At 41.5% G+C, this 27,404-nt stretch overlaps 2 protein-coding genes and 1 pseudogene across 5 annotated transcripts; 2 read left to right on the top strand and 1 right to left on the bottom strand.

Annotated features, from left to right (window-relative positions):
• The first annotated feature begins 1,065 nt into the window (after nucleotides 1–1,065).
• Nucleotides 1,066–21,983, top strand: LOC143532934 (protein BLISTER-like; annotated as a pseudogene).
• On the top strand, nucleotides 7,061–9,732 carry LOC143532899 (uncharacterized). The gene has a single exon (XM_077027810.1). It carries the CDS (start codon nucleotides 7,061–7,063, stop codon nucleotides 9,572–9,574), a length of 2,514 nt encoding a protein of 837 aa, XP_076883925.1. The 3' UTR covers nucleotides 9,575–9,732.
• LOC143532955 (tRNA(His) guanylyltransferase 1-like) lies at nucleotides 21,618–25,659 on the bottom strand. 4 transcript variants are annotated; one of them, XM_077027853.1, is made up of 13 exons: nucleotides 24,757–25,121; nucleotides 24,482–24,613; nucleotides 24,345–24,389; nucleotides 24,088–24,257; nucleotides 23,926–24,011; nucleotides 23,465–23,829; nucleotides 23,252–23,383; nucleotides 23,121–23,165; nucleotides 22,851–23,020; nucleotides 22,660–22,745; nucleotides 22,457–22,564; nucleotides 22,216–22,343; nucleotides 21,618–22,013 (listed from the first exon to the last, which is right to left on the bottom strand). In XM_077027853.1, the coding sequence occupies exons 1-13, from the start codon at nucleotides 24,858–24,860 to the stop codon at nucleotides 22,010–22,012; spliced, it is 1,575 nt and encodes a 524-aa protein (XP_076883968.1). In that variant the 5' UTR covers nucleotides 24,861–25,121; the 3' UTR covers nucleotides 21,618–22,009. The 4 variants fall into 4 exon arrangements, with proteins under 4 accessions (XP_076883968.1, XP_076883967.1, XP_076883966.1 ...); XM_077027852.1 differs by lacking the exon at nucleotides 21,618–22,013 and adding an exon at nucleotides 25,558–25,659 and having other exon boundaries at nucleotides 22,209–22,343; nucleotides 24,757–24,882; XM_077027851.1 differs by lacking the exon at nucleotides 21,618–22,013 and adding an exon at nucleotides 25,558–25,612 and having other exon boundaries at nucleotides 22,209–22,343; nucleotides 24,757–24,889.
• Nucleotides 25,660–27,404: the final 1,745 nt, after the last annotated feature.

Below are 27,404 nucleotides of genomic sequence, written 5' to 3'. Positions count from 1 at the left end.
TCAGTTCGAAGGCCTAGTGTTATAAAACCGTGCACAAGATTTTGTCACAAACTAGACCCAAACCCGAACCTGTGACTTCTGTCACTAGAGCACCCCTCGTATTCATACCCAAATTTATAACTAACCACAAACGGGGGCCTCCATAATTCTTCCTCTCCGATTAGATCGGACCCTGTCTTGCTTTACTAAAATCATGTTCTTACTTGCTTTAGTAGACACCTTTTTTTTGGAAAAAAAACAAAATTTACTAAATTTGAGCATTCTTAACCCGTTCTCCATCCATATCTCTATAATTATACTAAAAAACATTATATTTCTCTCTCCAGTTCAATTAATTAATATTTTTTATACATTTATCATTACAGTTTTCTTTATCTTTTACTCACAATCAATCCAACAAATATTAAAAAAATAAATAGGGGCAAACAATGTTTCCCCAAATTTACAAAAAACAACTACATTTTTCTCTTCACCCTATAATTTATACTCACAACCACTCATAAGATCACCATATAATTTGCAAACTTCTCTCACATAATTATAGAGGATGGGATGAGAATGCTTTTATAGAGTATATGTTTTAGGTTTTTTTTATGTCCCTTAAGTTAATATAGATTATAGGAGTTCCGTAAGTTAACATAGATTATAGGAGCTTCATGACCCGCAAAAATTATTCTGCTCGGTCAATTTGCTAATGGTAATATAATAATAAGTTAATTTATCAAACATAAGTTAATTTATGTTTGATAGAAGCCGATTCGAGATGGCTAATCTTCCAAGATAGTGACCCTTTGAGCGGGTTAGACTCCAAAGAACATAGACGAGAGAGAACACGACATTGCTGACAATTTTCTATATTTTCATTCCTCTCAAACATTAAACAAACTTTGCCTATTTATAGGCTATAACCAAATAAAAACTACATGCCCACTTTTCTACCCACTACTCTAGTAACTAATATGCATAAATATGAATTAAAGGTTAGATAACTAAAGCCCACGTTGAAGATCATTGATATATATATTGTTGCATTGCATGGCATGATGGCATCGTGGGTACGTATCAATGTTTTTATCAAACGTTCATTTACAGTTCGAGGAGTTCCATAAGGCGAAAGCAGCAGGCAAAAGAAACGCATCTAATAATTCTGCTCAATCTGCTAATGGCAACCTACACGTGACTCCGGTTTCTGATACTTTTCAGGCAATAACAGATGCTACTCCTGTCCTGGTTTAGGTATAAAATTTGATGTTGAAGAACATGAAAATGAAAAGAGAACAATACATTTTCTTGAAGCTGAAGAAGTCAATGCAAACCATATAACCACTTTCAATAAACCATCTGCAAAAGAAAATGTTCATAGCAATTCTAATCAGTTAAGTAATACACTGCTCAAAGACGCCCTTAAAAATAGTAGGGTTGAAAATTTAAAAGATTTAAAACCTCAGGAAATCATGTTCAAGCTCAAGTTTCTATACACAGTATATCAGATCATCAATATCCTCCGCTTTCTTCAGCTGGTGATATGAACCGTAATAACGGTTTTGAACATCCAGCCAGTGATAATGGATCATATTTTATGTGTTACAAGCCAAACAGAAGAACTCAACCCAAAAGACTAGTCTGATAGGTGAGTGAACCCATTTGGCTTATAAACCCCACATTAGTTGCCCATACAACCGATGTGGGACAAGTCCCATATTATGTCTATAGAATCTATATCTACAAACTTCATAACTGAAGGTATACCCTCAAATAATCAGGTGTCCATGTCAGCAGGCTTGGTTGGCAGAAGATCTCGTCCGTCTTTGAGGGTATACCTTCAGTTCTGAAGTTTGTAGATAAACCTAACCCGTTCAGTTTGGATGCTCCTGGTTCATTTGATTCTTGAAATATTATTAATTCTTCTGGTGCTAATGTTGGCGACCCGTTTAGGCAGGGTGTCAATGAATTTAGTATGGAGAAAAGAAATAATTATAATTCTACAAAACAGAATGAAGATTTTGCTGCTTTGGAACATGTTATCTTTTAGGACTTTGTGTAAACAATTTGTAACGAATAATAATTGTATGTACATTTCGCTTGCAATTCCTTATTAATGTTTATTTTTTAATTTTCTTGATTAGCATATTGAAGATCTAAAACAAGAAAAGTTCTCTTTGCAACGAGCTCTTGAGGCTTCTCGGGTTCTCGCAGAGTCTTAGCCACTGAGAACTCAGCATTAACAGATAGTTATAACCAACAAGTAAGAAATTAATTTTTCAGTTTTTTTAGTATTCTATATATTCCATGTAGGGTCCGAACATTAGTTGAACCGAGAACTATGGCATTCGATGATTGAAAATTATATTTATGATATATTCAGGAGAAAAATATCTAGCCTCGAAAAGGATCGCCAAGATTTGCAGTCCACTATTGATGCTCTACAAGAAGGTATTTGTATGTATTTGACTTTGCTTTGAACGCCCTGTTTGCGGTGCGCGCATATAGTGTACATATGTGTGAACCCTCGGGTGGGCAAAAGTGAAATTGCACTAATTTTGACGTTATTTTACTAATCTCGTGAAAATAACGTTAAAAGTGACGGAAGGTTAATCAGGCATCATGTGGTGGCGTTGATAGCCGAAAGACAAGGTACATGCACCAATTTACTGGTGTGCCGATGGTTAAGTGTTATGTGCCTTATGTCCAAGGGTTGATGTAAAACTACTTTCGAGCCGGGGGTCTCACTGGAAGCAGCCTCTCTATTCCTATGGGGTAGAGGTAAGGCTGTCTACATCTTATCCTCCTCAGACCCTACCATAGCTCTGCTATTGGTGGGATATACTGAGTACGATGATGATGATGATGATGATGATGATGATGATGATGATGACTTCCTGATTGTTGACTGATTGGTCTGCTGGTTTGACTTTTAGAAGTCAAGTTATTAAGAAGAAAAATCATTTTCTTAAATTTTATGCTTTTGTTTAGAGAAAAAGCTCATGCAATCCAAGTTGCGGAAAGCTCCCGTAATTGTTGGTTTTAAAAAGATTCCATCCACTAAAAAGGAAGCATCAACATCTACAAATGATCTCGGTATGTGATTATGCAATATATTCAATAGTATAATCAAAGTGTAAAAATCGTACATATTTTATATGTTAACGATTCAGTCGATGAGAGTGAAGATTATTTACCTGCTACAACAAATCTTGCAGTACAAGCAACTTTTGGTGAAAGCAGTGCTTCTATGCAGTCGCTAAGTAGGAATTTTGGTCATGAAGTTTCATCGTCATGCATACCTCCAGATCGATTGAGATTGATTAAAAAAAACACACTTATTTCTGAGGTAGTTTCTTTGTTTCATACTATTACGGCCCCAATTTTTTTTATTTTTTAAATTGTTAATGCGTTAAATATGATTACAAAAACGATGCTATGATTTGTCTGGTTTCGGTTAACATCATCATCAAAATGATAACATAATTACCATCCAAAAAATATTAATTTATGTATATTTTATTCATAATGAAGGATTTGAACAAGGAATTAACACAGAAACTAGAAGTTCAAACACAAAGATTAGAGTTGTTGACTTCTCAAAATATGGTGAGCTCGTGATAGTATTCCGTCAAGAAAACAGGGTCCCGTTAGAGAGACAGACTACATTAGTGTTGATAATATTCGCATGACTAAGTACGTACGTGATAATTCACTTAGAACTGCCTTTAATTTTTAAATCTCATGCTCATCTGTGGAAGTCTTAAGATTTTTTTTTTTAACAAATCCATTTCATCCGACAAAGGAGTCTATTATTAGAAGTTTGCAAGTGCAGCTGTGTCTACACTCTACACTTAGAAAAGGAAAATTGCATCCCAGATTAGAGTTTTCCATATACATGCATGTTTCTGTTCCCATGTCTTATGTTTGAAATTATATCAATTTGTATAATGCGTACCATGGTTAATACCTGCGCATGTGACAGCGGATGCATGGCACCTGAATATACAATGCACGGATATGTGTCCACCAAGACAGACGTCTATGGTTTTGGCATGCTGGTTTTGGAAACTGTAACCAAATATGATTGTGTTCATAGCCGGCCAGCAGGATTCGCTTCAATTTTATGTAAGCACGATTCGCTTCTATGATGGTACACTTGTGCTTCTATACATTTTAAAAAGTATATGTATTCATACGTCTTAAATCTAGCTCATCACTTCCAAAGCATATGGCTTTTAATATCAACAAATAAGTGACCTCCTTTCAACTTCCACATACTTTTTGATGTGATTTGAACAGTTAAATTGTGTGGCCGAAAATATTAAAACTTAAAATTACAATATATACTTAAAGATACAACAGTTATTCAAAATTCTAACCAGTGGCGGAACTAGATATTTGTTTTCTTATACAATAGAACGTCGATTACCTTATGTTAAAAATTTTAAACATGCTTTATATGTCTTGGATTTAATTCTGTATGATTTGGAACGTCTCTTCCACTAATGGCTACTTATATTATGTCATACTTATTGACGACTTCTCTTGCTTCACGTAAGCTAAATCAGATTTTTATGATGTTTTAGCCACATTTTAACCTTCGTTCACACACAACTTTCATGCAAAGTTAAAATATTTCAAAGCAATGGGGTATCAAATTTACAAACAATCGGGTCCAATAATTATTTTAACAACACAGTATTCATAACCATATTTTGTGCCCTTACATGTCTCCATAAAACGGACATGCTTAACGTAAACATAGACATATCAACGAAACATGTCTTGAAATGTTGTTTAATTTGCGTGCTCTGATGTCATTATCGGTCGATGCATTTAGTTCTGCCACATACATTATCAACCGTTTACCGGCACCCGTCCTTAAGAAATCTCCTTTCGAGCTTCTTTATGTCCAAGTTCCATCATATGAAAATCTTCAGGTATTTGGATGTCGAGTTTTTCTTATCATAGAGACTACCACCCGACACGAACTCATTCCAAGAAGTGCCTCTTACGTTTTCATCGGGTATAGTACTGAATACAACAAATATCGACGCCTCGATCCATCAATTAAACGTGTTTATATTACATGTCAAGGTTATTTCTGCAATGCATAGGGGGGGAACTTAAATGGGAATCGATTCAAGTTAAGAATTGTTTAAGTGGTGTTTGGAAACAAACTGGTGGAGTTAATAGAGATGAAGACAATGAAAGAAGCAATATTTTGGCGAGATTAAAACCTCATATCAAAAAAGGAGACAAAACACTTTTTTGGATTGATTGTGCATGAGAACTTCCTTTAAAAAATCTTTTTCTTCACCTTTTGCTTGAGAAAAACAAAAGGATGTGCTAGTTATTGATTGTTATGATCGAAGTGATAACAGTTTTACTTGGAAATGGAGTTGGAGAAGAAGGCCCAATTTGGCGTAACTATAGTTGGAATATCATATTTTTGTTAATCTTATCTTGTCAGTTGTTGTGTCTTTGAATCCAGATTGTTGGTTATGGCAAGGGTCGGAGGGCTAGTATTCGAACTTTTTGGTGAGTTCGCTTCGTTGGGAACTTGATAGTGTGGATTATCAGGTTCAAAACTTTACTTTTTGGCTCAAGAGGATTCCCATTAAAATAAATTGTTTTGTATGGAGATTGTTATTAGACGTATTGCGACTAGAGATGCGTTATCTTTGAGACACCTGGTTTTTGGTGATTTGAATTGTGTATTTTGTGGTAACAGTATTGAAACGTCCAACCATTTGTTTGTGAATTGCAAGGTTATCAAGGTGATCTGGTCAATATTACATGATTGGGTAAAATTACCTATATGGATTCATTTTGATTCGGTGGAAGAAATTCTTGAATATCGAAGTCAGAAAATAAAGAACAAAGAGTTGTGTCTTGCGGCGCAATCTGTATCAGCGATAACTTGTTGGATGATATGGCTATCTAGAAACGATTGTTTTTTTAATAATATTCCATTTGTATTATCAAAGTTGATGAACGACATCAAATCGGCATCCTTAATGTGGGTGAAGCAAAGAAGCTAATAAACGTGCTTAGAGTGGGAAAAATGGAGCCGGTTCAACTTCGTGAATATTCCAATTTAATAAGATGTATGTTTTGATTTTGTTTCTTGATTTTGCTTTTACTTTTGTTTGTTTTGGGGTTACTTTTATCTTATAGGTGGTCCTTTTTTGGTTTAAATAAAATTGGTCTTTCAAAAGAAAAAAGTTAAACAAACGAACATGAACAAAGCCCCCGTTTGTTCATTAGTTTGTGTTCTTGAGTGTTCGGGATTGTGTTCATGAACATTTGTTCATGTTCGTTTGTATATTTTGTTCATAAAAGTTTTTCGTGCCTTTTTATATATTGTCTAATCATTATTATATTATATTACTGCTAACATAAAATAGGAAACCACATTCTCACATTGTTTTTCTGTTGTTCCCATTTGTTTTTTCATTATTCATATTTATGAATACATCAATCTCAATCTATAGGCTCCATAGATTTTATTAATGTTTTTTGTGTTCGTAAACACGATCACTTCTTTAATGAGCGAACACGAAAATAAAATCTCGTTCCATGCATGTTTAGATAACTTTTGACTGCGTTGAAGGCGGTGAAATATTATCCAATGGTCGACAAGAAAGGAACAAAACAAAATATATATGGCGTGGATCAAAAATGTTTTATGATGAATCTAGGAGATAAGTTGTGTCCAGAAACCACCGTCTAATCTAAATAAATGCTGATTCATGCCTCCCTTTACATCGTATCACTCCACGTCATGATCTTGTAAGATATTCGGTGTCACTCTCACTGATTTTATTTTTTTAATTTAACAAGCAGCAGCTTAAAACTAGTTCCTACCGACCAATAGCTAGCTGACTCAGTACCGGTGTCCTCTCCCACGTCCCTCCACGTCACCTCATTAAAACCGACATCTACCTTATTTAAATCATCACTCACATGTACACATAATCAGTCATCCAAACAAAAGCGAAGAAATAGTATTTGAATCTACAAGCACACTATCAAAATATTCCATATTATCATTACTGTCATCAAACCAAACATGTCTTCAGAGCAGCTAATCAGAAGAGAGAACAAGAGTAATCAAGAAGAGAGGAATATTAATATTCATGTGGCTCAAGGTGAGCTCCCACAAGTGGCTCATTACGAATCACTAACCGTCATGGATTCCGGTGCCCAACCCGCTCCGGGTACTGCGGCTGTAGTGCACCGTGTTGTTGAAACCATTCATGGCACAGCAGCTGGTGGAATACAGGATGATCAAAGTAGAATAATACATGGTAAAAAAAACCAGTCTGCTGCAACCTTAGCCTCATCAAAAAATATGAATTACGGAGTCACTCAAAAAGATAACGTAGTTCAAGATAGAAGACAGTATGCTCAAGAGTACCGTCCTGCAGCTGCTGGTCAACCAACGGGTCCCAGATTCACCGATGCGGCAGTGGATGTGGGGAAAAAAGGAGCGACTTACTTAGGCGAAGCCGCGGTTGCTGGAAAAAATGTTGCGGTGGAAACCGGAAAGACCGCGGGTGAGTTCGCTGGCAAGGCGGCAGGTGTCGCCAAGGATGCCGCCTTGGTAGCGGGATATGGCGCAGCCGAGTTAGCTGGTGAGGCGACAACGGGCGTGGCGGAGTCGATGGAGAATTTGAACTACGGGGTTTCGGGGATTATTGAGGGCACCGCCAACGCAGTGGAAGCGGTGGTGGGTGCGGGTAAAAGAGGGGTCGGAACGGGTAAAGATATTGCTGTGGGAACCGGAAAGACTACGGCTAAGACGGCTGTCGAGTTGGGTGGCAAAGCGGCAGGGGTGGCAAAAGATGCCGCTTTGGCCGCGGGGTGGGGTGCGGCCGAGTTGGCCAGCGAGACGCAAGAAGGTTTGAAAGAGACGATGGAAGGTGTTAACACCGGAGTTGGCGGAGTGATTGAGAGTGCTGCCATAGGGGCAGAAATTGTGGCAGAAAAGGCACTTGGAGCAACAGGTACAGTGGTGGATGTGGGCAAGAAGGGGGCAAGTTACATTGGCGGAACAGGAAAAACCACAGCGGGTATTGTGAGAGACGCTACGATGGCAGCTGGGCGAGGGGCAGCCGAGTTGGCTAGTGAGACACAAGAAGGTGTAAAGGTGTCCGTCGAAGGTATTAACGCGGGCGTTGGTGGACTTATAGAAACTGCGGCTGTTGGGGCAGAAATAGTTGGAGGAAAGGTACTCGGAGCAGCTGAGGCAGTGGTGGGTCTTGGAAACAAAGGGGTAGCTTATATTGGGGAGAAGGCAGTGGCAGGTAAGGACGCTACTGGTGAGTTTGTCGGTAAGACGGCGGGTGTGGCAAAAGATGCAACTTTAGCTGCTGGGTGGGGTGCGGCTGAGTTAGCTAGTGATACAGCTGCGGGTGTGACGGAGTCAATGGAAACTCTTAATGAGGGAATTGGACTGTTAGTAGAGGGTACGGCTTTAGCATCCGAAAATGTTGCAAAAAAGACATTTGATACCGTGGTGGACGTTGGCAAGAAAGGGGTAGTTGCTAGTGGAAAAGCTACCACCAAGGGGGTGGGAGTGGTGAAAGATGCCGCTTTAGCAGCTGGGCGGGGTGCGGCCGGATTAGCTAGGGGGACAACAGAGGGCTTCACCGAGTCAATGGAGACCTTGAACGAAGGTGTTGGGGTAGTGATCGAGGGTACGGCTCATGCAACTGAAGCTGTTGTGCAGAAAACATATGGTACAGCGGTGGATGTGGCCGTTACAGGTAAAGATATAGCATTGGAAACAGGAAAAGCGGCCACGGGTGCAGCATTGGCCGCTGGACGTGGTGCGGCCTACCTTGCTGTAGGCACAACAAAAGCAACTGCAGGGGCTGTTGGCATGGCAGCAGAAGCTGCTTTTGCAGCTGGGCGTGGGGCGGCTGAGCTTGCTGTCGACACGACAAAAGCTACAGCTGGGGCTGCCGGCATGGTGGCGGGTGCAGCTACAGACGCGGCTTTGGCTGCTGGACGTGGTGCGGCTGACCTTGCTGTAGGCACAACAAAAGCAACTGCAGGGGCTGTTGGCATGGCAGCAGAAGCTGCTTTTGCAGCTGGGCGTGGGGCGGCTGAGCTTGCTGTGGATGCAACAGAAGCTACAGCTGGGGCTGCTGGCATGGTGGCGGGTGCAGCTACAAACGCGGCTTTGGCTGCTGGGCGTGGGGCGGCTGAGTTTGCTGTGGATACGACAAAAGCTACAGCTGGGGCTGCTGGCATGGTGGCGGGTGCAGCTACAGACGCTGCTTTGGCTACTGGGCGCGGTGCGGCCGAACTTGCTGCCGGCACAGCAAAAGCAACTGCCATGGCAGCTGATGCAGGACATGGTGCGGCTAAGTTTGCTAGTGAAGGAGGACGTGGCGCGGCCCATTTTGCTAGTGATGGAGCAGGAGCAGGATATGGTGTTCGGACCAATGTTGTTGGAGCTAGTGTCGGGCCGGACATTGTGGTAGAACGAGAGACGGTTACAGTCGATTTCAAGAATCAAGGTGCCAAGGAAACCAAGAAAGCATACAAAGAACAAACCGGTTATTATCGAGTATGAAGCTAAGGAAGGATGCAAGGGAAACAAACAGCAAAGATAAGATATTAAGCTAAGCTAAGAATAAATAATATAATATGGACCTAGTTAGTTGGTTAAATAAGTTGTTAGTATACTATGTTGTATTGTTAATGTTGTGATGTTTTGATATTCTGTTTTTGTAATGTAAAATGTTGCTTCCTTTTTTCTTTCAAATAAAGGATGTTTGTTTGTTTGTTTGTAAATGGTTCCTCATCGTCATGCATACCTCCAGATCAATTGAGATTGATTCAAAATATAAACACTTATTTCTTTGTTTCATAGTCATGCATAGGTACTTTCTTTGTTTCATGTTCCAGATGACTCTGGTCGGAGCAGCCAGGGCATGGTTCGATCGTTTACCGATCCACCACATATATGACTGGGCGGACTTTCAGAACAAGTTCAGCCAGCACTTCAGCCAACAGAGGAAGTACACTGAAGAGCAGTGGACGATCCTCAACTGCGTGAGAGAGGAGGATGAATCTTTACTAGACTTCATCACTCGCTTCAACTCCAAAAAGCTTAGTCTCGGCAACATAAGTGAGGATCTGGTTCGCGCCGCCTTCATCCAAGGCGCCGAATACCCAGAACTTATCCGCACGTTGACGGGTAAGGATGGCATGCCATCCACATGGGATGCCATCATGACGGCGGCAAAGCGCTTTGCCGAGACGGAAAAGCAACTGGGAAGGGACCTTCCCCAGAGTACGCACCTCTACACGCAGAGGACAAGAGAGAACAATGTCCGGATCGCCCGGCAGAACAAAAAGAGGAGGCTAGGTATTTGGCAGTCAAGGGTAAACTTTGACACCTCATCCAGCTCTCGCCCTCTTGTTGGCGGAAGGGACAACACACACCCTTCAAATCGAAAACACCGGTGGACGCCACTCACAAAGAGCGTCACGGAGATATTTGCCACGGAAAAATTGCCATGGCCCAAAGCCCCATCGATCCGGCAGAAACCTAATGCGGATCAAAGCAAATCCTGTGATTTCCACGGGACAAAGGGTCATGGTACTGAAGAGTGCACATCCTTGAAGGATATTATTGAAACATTTGTTAAGGATGGAAGGCTTGCACATCTCGTGGCATCGATCAGGAAGGGAGGAAGGAATGACAACCGGTACAGAGGTAACGGACGAAAGCCCGTCGACATCAGCATCAACATGGTTCATGGCAAGGTCAGAGGAAGAAAAAGACGGGTGATAGAACCATGCGCGTGGAAGGAAGCTGAGGTGCGCTTCCCGCGAGTGCCAGGAGGCCCCAGCAAAGAAGGCCCCATCGTCATCAGAAGCCAGCTGGGGCACTACATCACCTCCCGCACTCTTGCTGACAACGGCGCTTCGTCGACAGTGATGTACAGGCAGTTCTTTGATAAGCTGGATGATGAAGACAAGGAACGCTTGGAAACGGTCTACGCTTCAATGGAAGGGTTTGATGGCAGTACAGAAACACCCCTGGGTATCCTATCTTTCCCCGTTACTCTTACTGATGGGAATCATTCACGCACAGAAGACGTGGATTTTGTCGTGATGAAAAAGCCACACCACACATACGACATCCTATTCGGAAGAGATGGGATGGCAAGATTCAACGCCGTGGTATCTTCAGTCCACGGCATGATGGGATGGCCAACAGCTGAGGGTGTAGCAATGATCTCTGGCATTCCCCAGGTATGCATTGCATCTGTCTCATCTAAACCCAAACCGAAGAAGGCTAAACCAACCGTCACTGAACCAGAAAAATGGGCCTTCAATGGCAAATACCCCGACCAGGCCGTTACCATTGGACCAACAATTGTTGATCCCACCCGCACCTTACTCAAGCGCTTACTGCAGAAAAACGCTGACATCTTTGCGTGGACACCAGCTGACATGACTGGTGTACCCCGAAGTAAGGCGGAGCATAAGCTCAAATGCGATCCGGCTGTTACGCCAATCGTACAAAAGCGCAGGGTAATGGGGCCTGAACAAACTAACGCGTGTAGAACCCAAGTCAAGGAACTCCTTGACGCAGGCATCGTACGCGTTAGTAGATATCAAACATGGGTTGCAAATCCCGTAATGGTACCGAAGAATGACAAACAATGGCGCATGTGCATAGATTTCAAAGATTTGAACAAAGCATGCCCCAAAGATTGTTATCCGTTACCAGAAATTGATCTCAAAGTGGATTCGTTGGCGCCATTTCGCCTTAAATGCTTCTTGGATGCGTATAAGGGGTACCACCAAATCCACATGGCCATTGATGACCAGGACAAAACCGCATTTCGGACGCCCGATGGTACATTTTGTTATAAAATGATGCCATTCGGACTTAAGAATGCAGGGTCCACGTACCAACGACTAATGGACAAAGAGTTTCATGCCCAAATCGGGAGAAACTTGGAAGTCTATATGGATGATTTGGTCATCAAAAGCCTCGAGCCTGAGGCGATGTTGAAAGACATTGAAGAAACTTTCAACACGCTCCGAAAGATAAACATGAAGCTCAACCCGAGCAAGTGTTCATTTGGGATGGAAGAAGGGAAGTTCTTGGGAGTCATTGTTACTAAAGATGGCTTTAGAGCGAACCCTGAAAAGGTCGAAGCCATTGTTAAAATGGAATCACCTACCACCATCAAACAGGCTCAGACACTGAATGGGCTACTAGTCGCACTTAATCGCTTCTTGGCAAACCATGCGGATAAGTCGTTTCCTTTCGTGTCAACACTGAGAAACTGCCTGAAGAAAACGCACTTCCGCTGGACACCAGAAGCGGAAGCAGCTTTTCAGGAGATTCGGTCACGCCTGATCGAACTCCCAACGCTTACAGCACCACAAGCGGGAGAGGAGTTAATCCTATACCTTTCCGCAACAGATAGAGCAACCGGGGCAGTCTTGCTAGTAGAACGAAAGGGCATCCAGATGCCAATCTATTATGTTAGCCGTGTACTAACAGACGTAGAAACCCGGTACTCTACCCTCGAAAAATTGGTCTTAGCACTTATACACGCTTCACGCAGGTTAAGACGATATTTCCAGGGCCACCCAATCACCATTCTCACCAACTTCAAACTCTCAAATGTTCTAGGCAAACCCGAATTATCGGGACGTCTAGCCAAATGGGCAATTGAATTGGGAGAATATGCAATTAAGTACAAGCCAAGACCAGCCATAAAAGGCCAGGTCTTGGCCGATTTTATTGCAGAAGTCCCCGTTTCGCGGGAAAAAGAGTGCCAGGAGGAGGCTCAACCCTCCCCAGCACAGGACGTCAATGATGTCTGGCGACTCTACACTGATGGAGCAGCCAGTAACGAGGGTTCAGGCGCAGGGTTAAAATTAACCAACCCAGCAGGCCAAGAATATACTTACGCTATTCGGATGGACTTTCCAAGTACGAATAACGAAGCCGAATATGAAGCATTCTTGGCCGGTTTGAGAATTGCGCGTAAGATGGGAGTGAAAAACTTAGAAGCCCACGTGGATTCCATGCTGGTGGCCAACCAAATAAATGGAACATACACGGCTGTGAATGACACCATGGCCCTGTACCTCGCCAGGCAAAAACCCTTATGCGTGATTTTAGTGATTGTAAAGTCATACACGTCAAGCGCAGCGAAAACAAATCTGCGGATGCGTTAAGCAAGCTTGCATCACTAGCCTTCACCCACTTGGGAAAGGACATCCGCATTGAACTCCTCGAAGCACCATCAGTCCCGCACAAGGAAATTTGTGTCATCCAGAACAATACAGAAACATGGATGACACCAATAATAAATTACCTTGCAGCAGGAATACTACCAGAGTCAAAAACACAGGCAAGAAAACTACGCTGTAAAGCACTGAATTATCAACTCGTCAATGACATCCTTTACAGACGTAACTTTCTTGGCCCACTCTTGAGATGCGTGGACAACCAAGATGCCGGCTACCTCCTAAGGGAAGTACACGAAGGCATCTGTGGGGTACACGCAGGCCCCCGCGCTGTTGTAGCCAAGCTAAACAACGCGGGATACTTTTGGCCGGGGATGAATACGGATGCACTGGCATACATCAGAAAATGCAGGTCTTGCCAGCTTTACGCACCTAACACGCATCGCCCAAAAAACGAACTGGTTCCAGTCACTTCTTCGTGGCCATTTCAGAAGTGGGCCATCGATGTGACAGGCCCATTTCCTACAGCAGCAGGAAATGTTCAGTTCCTAGTGGTAGCCATCGACTACTTCACCAAGTGGATAGAAGCAAAACCTTTAGCCCAAACAACCGCAAAGCATATCAAAAAATTTATTTGGGAATTTATAATTTGTCGTTTTGGACTTCCACAGAATTTGGTGAGCGATAACGGCACCAACTTTGCTGACAAGAAGCTACAACAGTGGCTGAAAGAACTTCAAATCACCCACACCTTTACCTCAGTGGCACACCCGCAAGGTAATGGTGAGGTGGAAAGAGCAAACAAGAGCATCGTCGAAGGCATCAAGAAAAGACTTTTGAAACACAGATCCGGCTGGGTGGACGAGCTTCCGCACGTCCTTTGGGCAAACAGAACGCTGAAGAAGGCCAGTACGGGGGAAACCCCGTTCAGCCTCACTTATGGCACGGAAGCCATGGTTCCGGTCGAAATTGGTCTACCCTCACCAAGGGTCTTGAGTCAGCCAGAAGACAATGATGCGGAAAGACGGTTGGATCTTATGCTAACCGAGGAACGCAGAGACTTAGCCGCAGTGCGTGAAGAGAATTACAAACGACAAATGCAAAAGTACTACAACACGCGGGTAAAACTCTGCAACTTCAAGGAAGGAGACTACATACTGCGTAACAACGAGGCTTCGAACCAAGAACGCCCAGGAAAGTTGGCCCCAGTCTGGGAAGGGCCATATGTTATCAAACAAGTTCTGGGAAAGGGCGCATACCGGCTCGAAAGGCTCGATGGCACTCCCATCCCAAGAACATGGAATGGAGCTCAATTACGCAAATGTTATATGTAGATCAATTCCAAAACTTGTAAAGAAAAGGCCAAGAGCCACTTCTAATGGAAATGATTCTCCTTTCATAATGTGTTTACCTTTATTCTTATGAACTCCCCACTGGTGCCGGTGTTTACCACATAAAGGGGGAGAAGTAAGTCGTTACGTGTGGAAGGCGGCAAAACCCGTATAAACACAACGTTAAAAATAAGGGAAACCTACACGCAGGTATGATGTAAGTAAAGTTTAGCCACCCTTGTAAGTGCAAGTGACGGTCTTATCCGCACAATCACAAATAAGGAAGCAAAACTTTAAACTATCATTTACCACGTTCAAAGGTTATCCTAAAAAAAAAAAAAAAAAAAAAAATAATAATAATAATACAAGGAAAAAAGGAAACCCTACATGCAGGTCAGGTATGGGTAAAGTTTAGCCATCCTACCAAGTGCAAGTGACGGTTCTATCCGCACAATCACGAAGGAGGAAGCGAAACTTTAACCCACTATCAACCACGTTCAAAGGTTAACTTATCCTAAATACTTAGAAATGAGGAAAACCTGCACGCAGGTCAGATAAAGGTTAAAGTTTAGCCATCCAACCAAGTGCAAGTGACGGTTCTACCCGCACAATCACGAAAGAGGAAGCGAAACTTTAACCCATCATCAACCACGTTCAAGAGGTTAACTTATTCTAGAACACTTGGAAAATTGCTAACTTAAACTAAGTATGCAAGTCATGAGTTTATAAAGCAAAGAATCCAAAGAAGGAAATAACAATCTTATACGCAAAAAGATTTATATTTCAGTAATATATTACAAGAATGGCCGGGTTACTACCCGCCTAGAAGAGAATCCAAGTCTAAGCAATGGAAAGGGATCTTCGGGGTCAAGCTTCAGGGCCGCCTCCACTAGGACCCGCTCCGTCAGAAGAACGGGGTGGTTCGAGGAAAGCTTTTAGGACAGCTAACCCATCATCAGCAACAGCTACTTCATCCACCTTTTCCACCACTGGATGCGGGAAGGCGGCATATTGGTTCAATGCTTGGTCGTAAATGGCTTCGGTATCCACATCGAACAAAGGGAAGTTGGAAGGCGGGACGCCTTTCTCAACAAACCCTAGACCAAGCATGAAGCCGGCTTTTTCCCCATCATCATGAGAAGCGTTGAGGGCTGCGGTCATAGCATCATCGTAGGAGGTCTCTGAAAAGACCCGACGCACAACCTACAAAGAAAATACAAGTATTAGAACCTTTTCTTACAAAAGAAATGCGTGAAGATAAATCTAAACATACCTGAGGCAACGCTTCTCGAAGAAGCCATTGGAGGGCAGCTTGAGCTTCGGTATGGGCGCGTTCGGCTTCGCTCTTGTTAAGGTTGGCAAGTAAAACTTCCTTAGCGGCAGCCTCTTCGACGCCCTTAAGCTTCCGCTCGGTTTGGTCAAGCACCCCCCTCTGGTCCAGGATTTCCTGGAGTTTCTTGGCATCTTCCATTGCCAAGGCATCATGAGCGCGTTGGAGAGCCTCTAATTTGCCTTTCAGCTCCTCATTCTCCAAACGCAGAGGCTCAGCAACGGCTTCAGCCTGGGCAGCCCTCTCGGTTGCGTTTCGCGCAGTTTCCCTGGCCAGCCGAAGCTGTTCATTCACAGCTTGGGCAGCCTTGGAACGGGCCTCGAGTCGCGCCTGAACTTCAACCTCGAGGGCCTTGAAGGCCTTCTCCTTGGCGGCGGCAGCTGCCGCCAGCTGTTGGTTCTCCTCCCGGAGAGCACGCGCTTCAGATACGTCTTTGGCGCGAGCTGCTTTCAACTTGTCGTTTTCACGACAAAGCAGCTCGATGCGCGGCTGCATCCGGGCCTGGAGAACCCGAAGCTCATTGGTTAGCCTACCCTCCTGGTAGCTAGCCATGGCTTCCCCCAACGCACCATGAGGAGCAGCGTGGCGAGCCCAGTCCACGCACTCCACAGGGGTACGAAGGGTTGTTCCTCGGCGTATGTTCCATCGTGGAACATACACTTCATTGGAATCCGACACTGCAAAAGAAACAAAGACAGTAAGGAAAAGATGATAAAAAAAAAAAGGGGAAAAACAAAGGAACCCTACGCACCTGTAGGGTCAATGACAGGCCGATATCCGCCAAACCCATCACCTGAACCTAAAGGAAATCCATCCAACAGGTCAGGCAGATGGGAAGGTGGCAAAGATCGGCGGGAAGCCCTGCGCGTACCTGATGGTCCGGCTGTCGGTGCCGGTGGCGCGGGCATGGTGGCAGCCGCCGTGGTCGCCGTCGTGGTCTCCGCCGCGGTCGCCGCCTCCTCAAAAGCAGCAGTAACCGCCGGTTCCGTGAAGGATGCTGTAAAAATCGCACTCACGGCCGGCGGTGACGTCATCTCGGCCGGAACAGTTGGCTCGACGGAACGAGCAACTGGACCAGCGGATGCAGGCGCAGGCGACTGGGTCGACGCCTCAGGAAGGCTGACCGAGCCTACCGTCATTGGCGAGGAGGTACTCCCCTGCATTTCACCCCGGATTGCGTCAACATCCACGCCTGCACAAAGAAAGTGTTAAAAGAAAATTATGAAGTGACAAATCTACAAAGGCATTATGATTATACTTACGGGTTTTCTTGACCCTGAACGTACGGACGGGCGGGGAGGAACCCGATGGAGCCGGCCTCTTGGTACCGGTCACCGTCGTCTTCGTTGGTTCTCCGGAGGTAACGGTCGTAGCCTCCGGAGCAGTGGTCTTCTCACCAACGGGCTTCCCCGCCACCTCTTCACTATCTGACTCCGTGTCAGATAGAACCACTGGATCAGCTGTGGAGGCCTTCTCCTTCCCCTTCACGCCGGCAGCAGTCTTCTTCTTCCGCACAAGGGGAGGACCATCTGCGGATTCCTCAGAAGAAGATAGGATGTAAGGATTTCCAACAGCGGGTACAGCATTGAGGGGTTCGGGATAAAATATCTCCTTACCTGGCCGCCGGTGGCTCAGGATCTCTTGGCCCGGCGGATAGACCTCCACAAACCTATCCGCCGTTTGCTCCAGGATGGGCAACTCATTGTCGTCCAGAGCACGAGTGCCCACCCGCACGGGACTGTCAGCTTCCCGCGGGAACAGGAGCGACTCCAAATTATTCCCCTCTGAAAGAAAAGAAAGTTAGAAAATAAACTAATATCAGCAAGAAAGACAAGACATACCATAAGGAATAGAGTTCAAACCGTATTCGAGAAGGATAGGAAACCGAGACGCATCCTTCCATACCCGGCTCATCCCCAGCAGCACCATCCCGGACTCCGCAAACCGGTAAACCGGAGATTGGACCCGGGATATCTTCGCGAACCATTCCGCCTCCTGGTAGCTGGAAGCGTGAAGGCTCGGAAGCGCTTGACCCTTCTTGAACTTCATAGCAATGGGGATGGCGCGGGCAGAGATGTAGAAGAACTCCCGCTTCCACGATCGGAGACTGCGCTCGGTCACGCAGATCTTTAAACCCTTAATACGGGTTGTCAGGGTGTACCACCCTTGGACGCACCTCCAAGTATAGAAGGTCATCAGGCGGTCCACGTAGGGCTCAATACCCAGAATCCGGCACACCCACTCGAAGTGCCGGACCTTGGCAATCGCCATCGGATGCACCTCGGTCAGGTGCACCCCGTGCCTCTCCAGGACACGGTACATAAACTTTGTCAATGGGAACCTAAGGTTTCCATACACAAAGAATGCAGCATATACCCCGATCTTGCCACTGGGGGCATCGTACACAGTCTGGTGAGATTCAGGAAACTCAGGCTCGAGGGACTCGAGCATGAACTTCCTGACGATGTACTGGTACTGATCGACAGGTAGAGCACACTGGCACTCGCCAGCAGTACTCCTATCGTCGGCTACAGCTTCAGCATCATGAGAAGACATTTTTGCAGAAAGAAGAGTGATTTCGGGAAAATGCTTGCCTGAAAAAGGGGAGTATTTGCCGGAAATCACTAAGAAGAAGAAGAGAGGTGAAAGTGTGAATTGCAAATAACCCTCTCCCCCTTTATATAGTAATCGCAATTAATGCGGTGAATTTAATGCGGAGGAGAGAGAAATCGACAGTGCAATGAAACTATGACACGTGGCAAAAAGCAAGCTGGCAACAGCTGTTGAAAGGACGTGCCAGTAACTTCGCGGCCACGCGCCCGAAAAAACACGCCCACGCGCCTGAAAAAGCGACTGGAATGACCATGTTCTGTCACGTCACCATAACTTCCTGCACGTCCTGACACAGTCAGAAGAAACTGTCGCACGACGTTTCAGATGTTTGGATTGTTCTTATCCTTACCAACCTTTTGAATTTCAAAATTCAAAAAGATTCAAAAGTAAGCGGGAAAACACCCCTTACCTTGGCAACCAAGTAACCATAAGACGGACGCGGGTACAGTGTTAAGGCAAAACCCTTCACATACCTTGCACCCGCAGGGAATTGAAGCCAAGAATACCCCGGCAACAAAGTAACTATAAGACGGGTGCGGGTGCAGTGTTAAGGCAAAACCCTTCACATACCTAGCACCCGCAGGGAATTGATGCCAGGGGCACCTTGAAAGTAAAGTAACCGTAAGACGAGCGCGGGTACAGTGTTCAGGCAAAACCCTTCACGTACCTAGCGCTCCGCAGGGAATTGAAACCAAGAAGGATCTTCTGGGCAATGCTTGCGGAAACGGAAATAACATCCCCGCATAGCGGGAACGTCGAGAACTACATTGTTTGAGGCTCCAGGATGGAATTGGTGGTTTAAACATAATTGATCACTATGTTCAAAACCACTAAAACCTCAACGAGAATCCACACAAGTGAGACTCAACGCTCCTGACTTGCGAGAAGGTTACATACCTACCCGCATCATACCCAAAGATCAAGCAAAAAAATCGGGAATTTTTGCAAGTGACATTAGGAAACCCGCGGGAAGAATCCCCACGGAGAACCTTAAAACTAAACCCTTTTCAAAACCCCTTGCTTAAAGTCCAAAAGTTCACCTCACTTTATTAAACATTCGTGAGAAGAACATTGGACTGGGGGGACTTGAAGAGGTAGGTCCCAGCAGAGACCAGTTGGTCCCGCAAGACTCACCTTGAACAGGGACGTCTGCGCAAAGGCCATCTGCTCCCGCAGGACCCACCATGCTCATAGAATCTTACGCGCAGTACGCAAGCTGTACACGCAGGGAAAGCCTCCCAATGGTGAAGTACCCCGCCTGTTCCCGCAGTTGTGGATACAAGCCATCAGGGAAGGCTACCCGCAGACAGCAGGGCTACACGCACAAGACACTAGCTACTTCAGCAGTCACGTGAAGGAATGAGCAAGGCGGGAACAATCCCGCCCAAATGAGCCAGTCTGATTCTGAAAGATCTTTTGTACCATACCTACCAAGGTATGGATAGGACAGACGATCTGACCAGAACAGCCCATGAGCCAATCACAGGGTGACAGCTCACCGACAACAGTGCGAGGAGGAGCACCCTCTAGTACTGTTTGTCACTATTAGCCGCTGCCTACTCACCAACCCTTACTGTGGAGCATGCGCAGCCTACAGTTGGTGGAATAGTGTTACTGTTGGCCGTAACCTATTCACCAACCAGCATGGCCTGCGTACAATCCACAGTCAGTGGGACGTGCATAGTCTACAGTTGGTGGAATAGTGCAGCCGACTTTGTTACTGTTGGCCGTAACCTACCCACCAACCAGTATGGCCTGTGCGTAATCCACTGTTGGTTGAACATGAATACTATTCAGCCGGCTGTACCTTCTAGAAAACCTACCTTCGGCTATAAATACTCCAACATCTTGGAATGGTAAGATCATCTGCTATCCAGTTATCTAGCAATCTCTTAATATACACTTATATTCAGAGCAACCTAGTCTGATTCTCAAGCCGGAGGGTGGTCACAAGGAGGAACCCCCCCCTTCTCAGTGACGAGCTTACGGTGTTTGTTTTGCAGGTCTCCTGAAGAACAGCCTTCTCAGCTAGACCTCATTCGTGGGAAACATTACTTAACCCCCAGATTATCTATAATCTGTACTGGGTCACTTAGTGTTTCTTCAGTCATGCATAGGTACTTTCTTTGTTTCATACTGATACGGCCCAAATTTTTTTATTTTTTATTTTATAACTTTTTTTTAAATTGTTAATGCGTTAAATATGATTAAAAAAAATTATTTTTTATTTTACAGTTTTTTTTTAAATTGTTAATGCGTTAAATATGATTACAAAAACGATGTTATGATTTGTTTGGTTCTTTTTAACACTGGAAAAAGAAGAGTTGGTACAAGCTTTGTCAACCGAATAAACTATGATCCATACATCATTAGAGTGATATCATAATTATCATCCATAAAATATTAATTTATGTATATTTTTTTCATAACGAAGGATTTGAACAAGGAATTAACACAGAAACTAGAAGTCCAAACACCAAGATTAGAGTTGTTGACTTCTCAAAATATGGTGAGTGATAGCATGCCGTCAAGAAAACAGGGTCCCGTTAGCGTGGTTGATAATACCCCTTATGCCGATGAGGGTGTTAGCGTGGTTGATAATACCCCTTATGCCGATGAAGGTGTTAGCGTGGTTGATAATACCCCTTATGCCGATGAAAGGTGACGAGGTACAAATACGCTAATTATTTTGTTACATCTTACATTAAACCACTTTTGTTTTTTTTTAATTATTTGTATATTTTTTTAATTAATTTTGGGTAGGTTGTGGAAAGAGTTCTAGGGTGGATAATGAAGCTATTTCCTGGTGGGCCATCGAGGCGGCAAACTAAGCGCATCTGTGAGTTTTAACAAGTCGAGAGTTGTTTCCCAAAAGTTAACATGTCGTCAACATATTAATTCACTTACTCCATTAGAGGTTGAATTTCTTCATCTCGGGAAATTTTGTGCAAACGGTGTTTCCATTTTATACTGAGTTGGAGAAGAGACCGTAAAATCGACGTTTTTCTTTATCATTTTTCCTTTCTTTGATTAAAGATGGGGAAAATGTTTTTGTATCTGTTACGAAGAGTCGAAGATATAACCGAGTTAAGGCATTAATCAAGAGAATTCATTGAAACCATTGGATAATAGAGATGTGTGTGATTATTATTGGGCAAGGTGAAAGCCGAACTTATAACTGGTGTTTTGGATTTTAGATTTTCGTACTCTCATTTAACAAAATCACATTGGTATGAACATGGCATTTTAAGGTATACAGTTGACTTATAAGAAACTGTGTCAAGTCTTTAAAAAATTGGTATTTATCACTAACAGGCAATAAAAATCTGTTAAATACATGTGATCTAGAGCTGCAGCTTCCAACTACATGTCCAAGGGCCAATGAGACGGTAAGCATACATTTGAGCGCTGAATTGAGGGAGAATGTTCATGATGTATTCTTTTCCCAGCTGCTTATCTTGGAGCTACAACAAGAATCTTAGGTTCCATTCTTCGGTCTACATTGCTTTCACCTAATAAAATACGGTCATCAATGTCCAGTTAGAAGATTGTTATAACTACTGTGTTTATGATCATTGTTACTTTTGAACAGATTGATAAAGTATGTACTATTTGTAACAAATTGAATGTCAAAGTTTAAAAAGGATTAACTAACAAAACATGTCAAAATTTTCAAATGACCGAATAGGGCAGTTGAAATAAAGGGATTAGGACCTCGGGGATGTCGCTTCAAGTATAAGCGGGTGTGCTCCCCAAAAGCCATCTTCAATAATATTCGGGTGTTCCACAGCCACCTTCTTGTGAGACTTTGCTACAACCCCGTTATCCGTCACCATCATCTCCTGCGCATACAAAACTCTTAAAGCCACCGCTTATTAATGATAACTATCTTAAAAAACATGTTTACCCTGATGTGTGTGTGTGTGTGTGTGTGAGAGAGAGAGAGAGAGATAACCTTGTCCCAGAATACAGAAGAGCCATTACGGAATATTAAGGGCAACGTGTTGTAATCTATATCGAATAACTGAGAGAGCATCTGATTCTTTTCCTGTGTTTGAGTACCCTGTATTACAAGCATCCTAATATGATTGACAAGATTTTGAAAGCATTGATTTAAATATTAAAATGAATATTACTTGATTTTAATAATTTAATGACCTTTAATAGACTTTGAGCTTCCCTTGTGGTTTTACCAGACTTGACTAGCATCCAAAAGCAAGTGTTGTACTGATTGTTTATATGACCTAAACAAATCAATTAACAAGTGAGCATTCTAACATTCTTTAATTATAATGATCAAATAATAATAATATATAATTTAAGGATAAAAGAAGACATAATTCACTCACAGTCAACTTGTCTCCAAGTTAAATAGTCTCTAATAATCTCATATGATGGATAACAGACCGCCCTTCCATCAAAATTCGGCGAGTACTTTAATTCTTTCTTCGGGAAAAACTCTTTCCACTTTATAACATATGTAGACGAGAAAAATGAGACGACTGCAGATACTATTTCACTGCAAAGATCAAAATAATAGGTCAAATAATGAATCATAACTATTTAAATCAGCAAAAACTTAATTCCAACAATTCCCAAGTTAAAGTTACAAACCGGACCTGGAGCGTCTTTGATAGAGCTGAGTATTTCGTTTCAAAACAAAGCTGAAAATCAGAAAAATCGACCGTAAGTACACATAGCATTAATATCACAAAATTAATTAATAAACAATTTGATGTAATAACTTTACCTGTATTCATCACTAACTCCGTACGCAAATACAATGTCGTTAAACTCCTCTAATACAGCAACTGCACACGCGTTCATAAGTTTCAACGCCTGCACGTCGTTAGGCTTCTCAAATTCTTGAACCTCAGAAAATCTAGTATAAAGTCCACTATATTAATACACAATTGTTAAATAAAAATATAACCTTTCTGACATAATAAGTTTATATTTATACCTGTGAAAATGAGAGCCATCTATTCTTATCACAATCCAAGTAAATGGAAGCAACTTATTCTCAGACTGAAACAATTTCAGAAACTCGTGTTTTATATTATTCACATTCTGATCGAAACATCCTAGCTCTTTGCAAAGATAGGAATAATCATTCCAGAAGCTTCTAGAAGCTATATTTTCTGAATGGACAATATTAACCATCTTCTTCAATCTTTTCACAGGGGTATCATTGTCAGGGATCTTTACGGTTTCATCAACCTCTGTTTTGAGAATGCAAGAACCCTGGCGGTACATGCTTGGAAGATTCTTGTAGTTGATACCGAATTGTTGGAATAAAATCTTGTTTTTTTCTTGCTTTTGAGTGCCCTGTATATAAGTCATATGCAATATAAGAATAAGGAGCCACATTGGCTATGCAGCATATTACATAAATGATAAATCATATATGATAAGCATACACACTTTCAAGATGTCATGAGCTTCTGTTTCAGATTTGCCACTTTTAATCAACATCCAGAAGCATGTATTATATTGATTATTACTATGACCTGAAAGAAGTATGCAAGAAAATAAAAATTAATAAATTAAAACTTGAACGAAAAAGTTAAATATTTAACTACTCACATTCTCTTTGTCTCCATGCAAGATACGCCTGAAGAACCTCAATTGATGGACAACATATGATTCTTGATTTAAACGAAGGAGTAAATCTCATTTCCTCATTTGGAAAAAACTCTTTCCATTTTGTCACATACAAAGATGTAAAGTACGAGACTATAAGCGAAAGAATCTTGCTGCAATTTCAATTTCATTGATAAACCAACACAAGAAATAACATTTCTTCAATATTATAAAAAAGTTTCTAATAAAAAAAACAATACCCTGCACGCCTTTGATAGAATTTTGTTTCCTTCTTGAAAATGAAACTGCATCGGAAATCAGTAAATTATAAATTAATCTCTTATACAGTGTTCAAAATTTGATCTTTTAAATATTTTTTAATAAAACACGGTCTCACCTGTACTCGTCACTGAAACCATAAGCCAAGATTATATCTGGGTACTTCTCCAGCACCGATTTTGCACAAGAGTTCATCAAATTTAAAGCTCTTTCATCATTTGGTTTTACAAACTCATTAACTTCAGAAAATCTGTCAAATTTAGAATACTGAAAGTTCTATATATGTTATCTAAAAGTGTATAAATGTGGCATTGTGTATTTCTAATACAATGCAAAAGCAAAAGTACTTAACAGTAAAATAAAAGTGAATTAAGATTGCGAATGTAGGTTTACCTTGCAAAATTGCGACCATCAATTCGAACTACAATTAAGTTTGGATACATCACTTCGTCTTCGCTTTCAAACGACTTTACATACTCATATTTGCTATTCGCCATGTCAGCCTATATTCAACTGCACCTATAAACTAAATAAGAAAAAAAATGGAAAAACTTTAAATTTGATCAACGGTGTGATGGAAGACATAATTCATTAATTTGACATCCTTTGTTACTTCCCGGGTAAAGAACTTCATAGTCAAGCAATAGTAGGGATGAGCATTTTTTACTGAATACAATCGGCACTGGTACTTTTAATCCTTTTTTCATGTTTTCAATATCGGTACCATTCGGTTTCGATATTTACAAGGGTACCAGTACTGATCGGTAGCGAACCAAAAGAATCAGTACGGTATTCAGTATATGGTTTTACTCATTTTCGGTATCAGTATTTTTCGGTTAGTTACCTACCTCATCCCTAAGCAATAGGGGCAACTAACAAGCACTACCGGTGCATAAAGCAGTTGTAACAAGCATCCATTTTTAAGCATCTAACCAACCACTTCTAAGCATTCTTGAACTGATTATAATTGACCATTACTTTTGTCATAAACTGATAAAGCATCAATCTTTAATAGATGGTTAACTTACTTAATTCAAATAAGATCCGTTTTAAGTATACTAAAGAAAGATTTCATTGGGGACTTTTATCAAACAGTTGATGTGCATAAATCATAACAATACAATTCTAGTTAATCATAAACAATAAAAACAAGTGAGAGTAATAAGAAGATGTGGGGTTTATAAGGAAGCTTACGATTGCGTTTGCAATTTCTTGAATTTGAATTTTCTTGTTCTTCAGCTTCAGTCCAGTGGAGGGAAGTTTTAACCTAATTTAACAATTAACATACAATAACATTAACATAAAATAATTTCATATTTTATATTTTATATTTTTATAAAAGTAGGTTCTTTTAAGGTTTTATCGAGTTGGTCTCAACTAGCTCACGATCTGCTCAAACTTTTACACCTTTACTTGTTTAGCTTTAGGGATAGTAATAGGACAAGTACGGTTAATTTTGAGTTAATAGGTCACGATCTGCTCAAACTTTTACACCTTTATTCAACCCATGTTTGCTTTCCCAGTACGGCCCAGCTTTAAAAACATTGGTTTCAATGATTGTTAGGAGCGTTAATTATTTGGTTTAAACTGAAATTCAAACCGAAACTGTTGGTAACCAATCTTAATTGCATATCCATTTTTCTATTCAATTTTTTTTTTGTAAACGAATTGGGTTTTCACATCGTTTTCGGATTCACAAATTTGAAGTATGTCGAACCAAATTAATCAAATGTCATATAGTGGTTATTTAAGCTTTAACATTTATCCCAATCTAATTATAACGTTATCTCATTATTATATAGCTCAACCCAATCCAACAACAAATAATTGTCTAAAGATTTTTTTTTTAAATATCCTCAGTAAAAAATAAGAAACCGAAACAAATTTGAATTATCTTTTCAATTCGGTTTTGAACATTCTGAACCGAAAAAATCTCAACCCGTATCAATGAGCACCCGTAAGTAACTTATCTATTACCAGGGATGGATGAAAGATGTGCCCACATCCACCCTCCCGACCTCTACCAATTGATGATAATTTATACCAGGTGTGTTTTATTTGTTTGAAACTCTTGACCTCCAACATAAAAACAAGGGTAAAAATCTTAAAAAGATTATATGTGATTGATGTCTTCTATGAAGTCTTTTAGACTAGTTATACTTGTACCAACATCAAGTTCTACCATTATTAACAAAGCAAGCATACCAAAAAGGCTAGATTATGCATGTTCTAGTGCCAGCCAACTCAAGAGAAAAGGGAAAGAAGGTACGTGTCATTCTAATCACTCCTTAATGGCTTCAAAGCTGTTATTCAGTACGATTGATTCCATGTGTTCAGTGTTCATCATTTCCCTTTAAGGCTTTAATACATGTCCAATATTGTATTATCAAGTAACACATTTTTTCTTTAAAAAATATCAAAAGCCAATAATATTGTATAAGCAATCATATAATTGTTTTATATAATTTTGAATCATAAACCAGGTGGATCTAATTATTTTATAGTATGACTGTATGAGCATGTTCGCTATATAAAAGGGAAGAAAAAAATTAAAAACACACTATTAAATTATGCATCATATATACCACTTATACCTGATGATTCTAAACAGGGTACATACAATTTTACATGTTTGATTCATTGTTGTAATGAATTTTGATATACACTTATATGTAAAGTAACTATGTAATTTTTAAATAGTGAGTGGAAATCAAATTACACTACGTAATAATTAATGTATTTTCGTACCCAATTATATATTACTCCAATATTTATATATTTTATTTTTTTAAATTGTTGGCATATTAATACATATTTCCATAAGGTATACATAAAATTTTAAAATTTTCATATCTATACTATATATAATATAGCAAAGAGGGGTAAATTAAGATGGTGGTTTTTTAAGGAATTTACAAACATTCAAGCACATGGTACAACCTAAAATGAGGACAAATTTGTCATTCTAACATTAAATCTCACGTGTGTTTAATTATTTACCAAAATAGTTACAAGAATGCCCATTTAACTTTAATCATATT

Source organism: Bidens hawaiensis, unplaced genomic scaffold, assembly GCF_021521415.1.
Source record: "Bidens hawaiensis isolate Kalapana, Puna unplaced genomic scaffold, B.hawaiensis_p1.1 tig00009570_1, whole genome shotgun sequence".
In the NCBI taxonomy this organism is placed as follows: domain Eukaryota; kingdom Viridiplantae; phylum Streptophyta; class Magnoliopsida; order Asterales; family Asteraceae; genus Bidens; species Bidens hawaiensis.
The sequence above is the reverse complement of the archived record's forward strand: the minus strand, read 5'-3'. Positions and strand labels throughout refer to the sequence as shown.

Bases quoted from the DNA above. Each gene is read 5' to 3' on its own strand.
- LOC143532899 (XM_077027810.1), top strand. From the start codon at position 7,061: ATGTCTTCAGAGCAGCTAATCAGAAGAGAGAACAAGAGTAATCAAGAA.
- LOC143532955 (XM_077027852.1), bottom strand. From the start codon at position 24,860: ATGGCGAATAGCAAATATGAGTATGTAAAGTCGTTTGAAAGCGAAGAC. The intron at 22,746-22,850 runs GTGAGTGAATTA...TGATTTGTTTAG, and splicing joins AACTTGGAGACAAGTTGACT to GTCATATAAACAATCAGTAC. The intron at 22,565-22,659 runs GTCATTAAATTA...CTTGTAATACAG, and splicing joins AAGCTCAAAGTCTATTAAAG to GGTACTCAAACACAGGAAAA.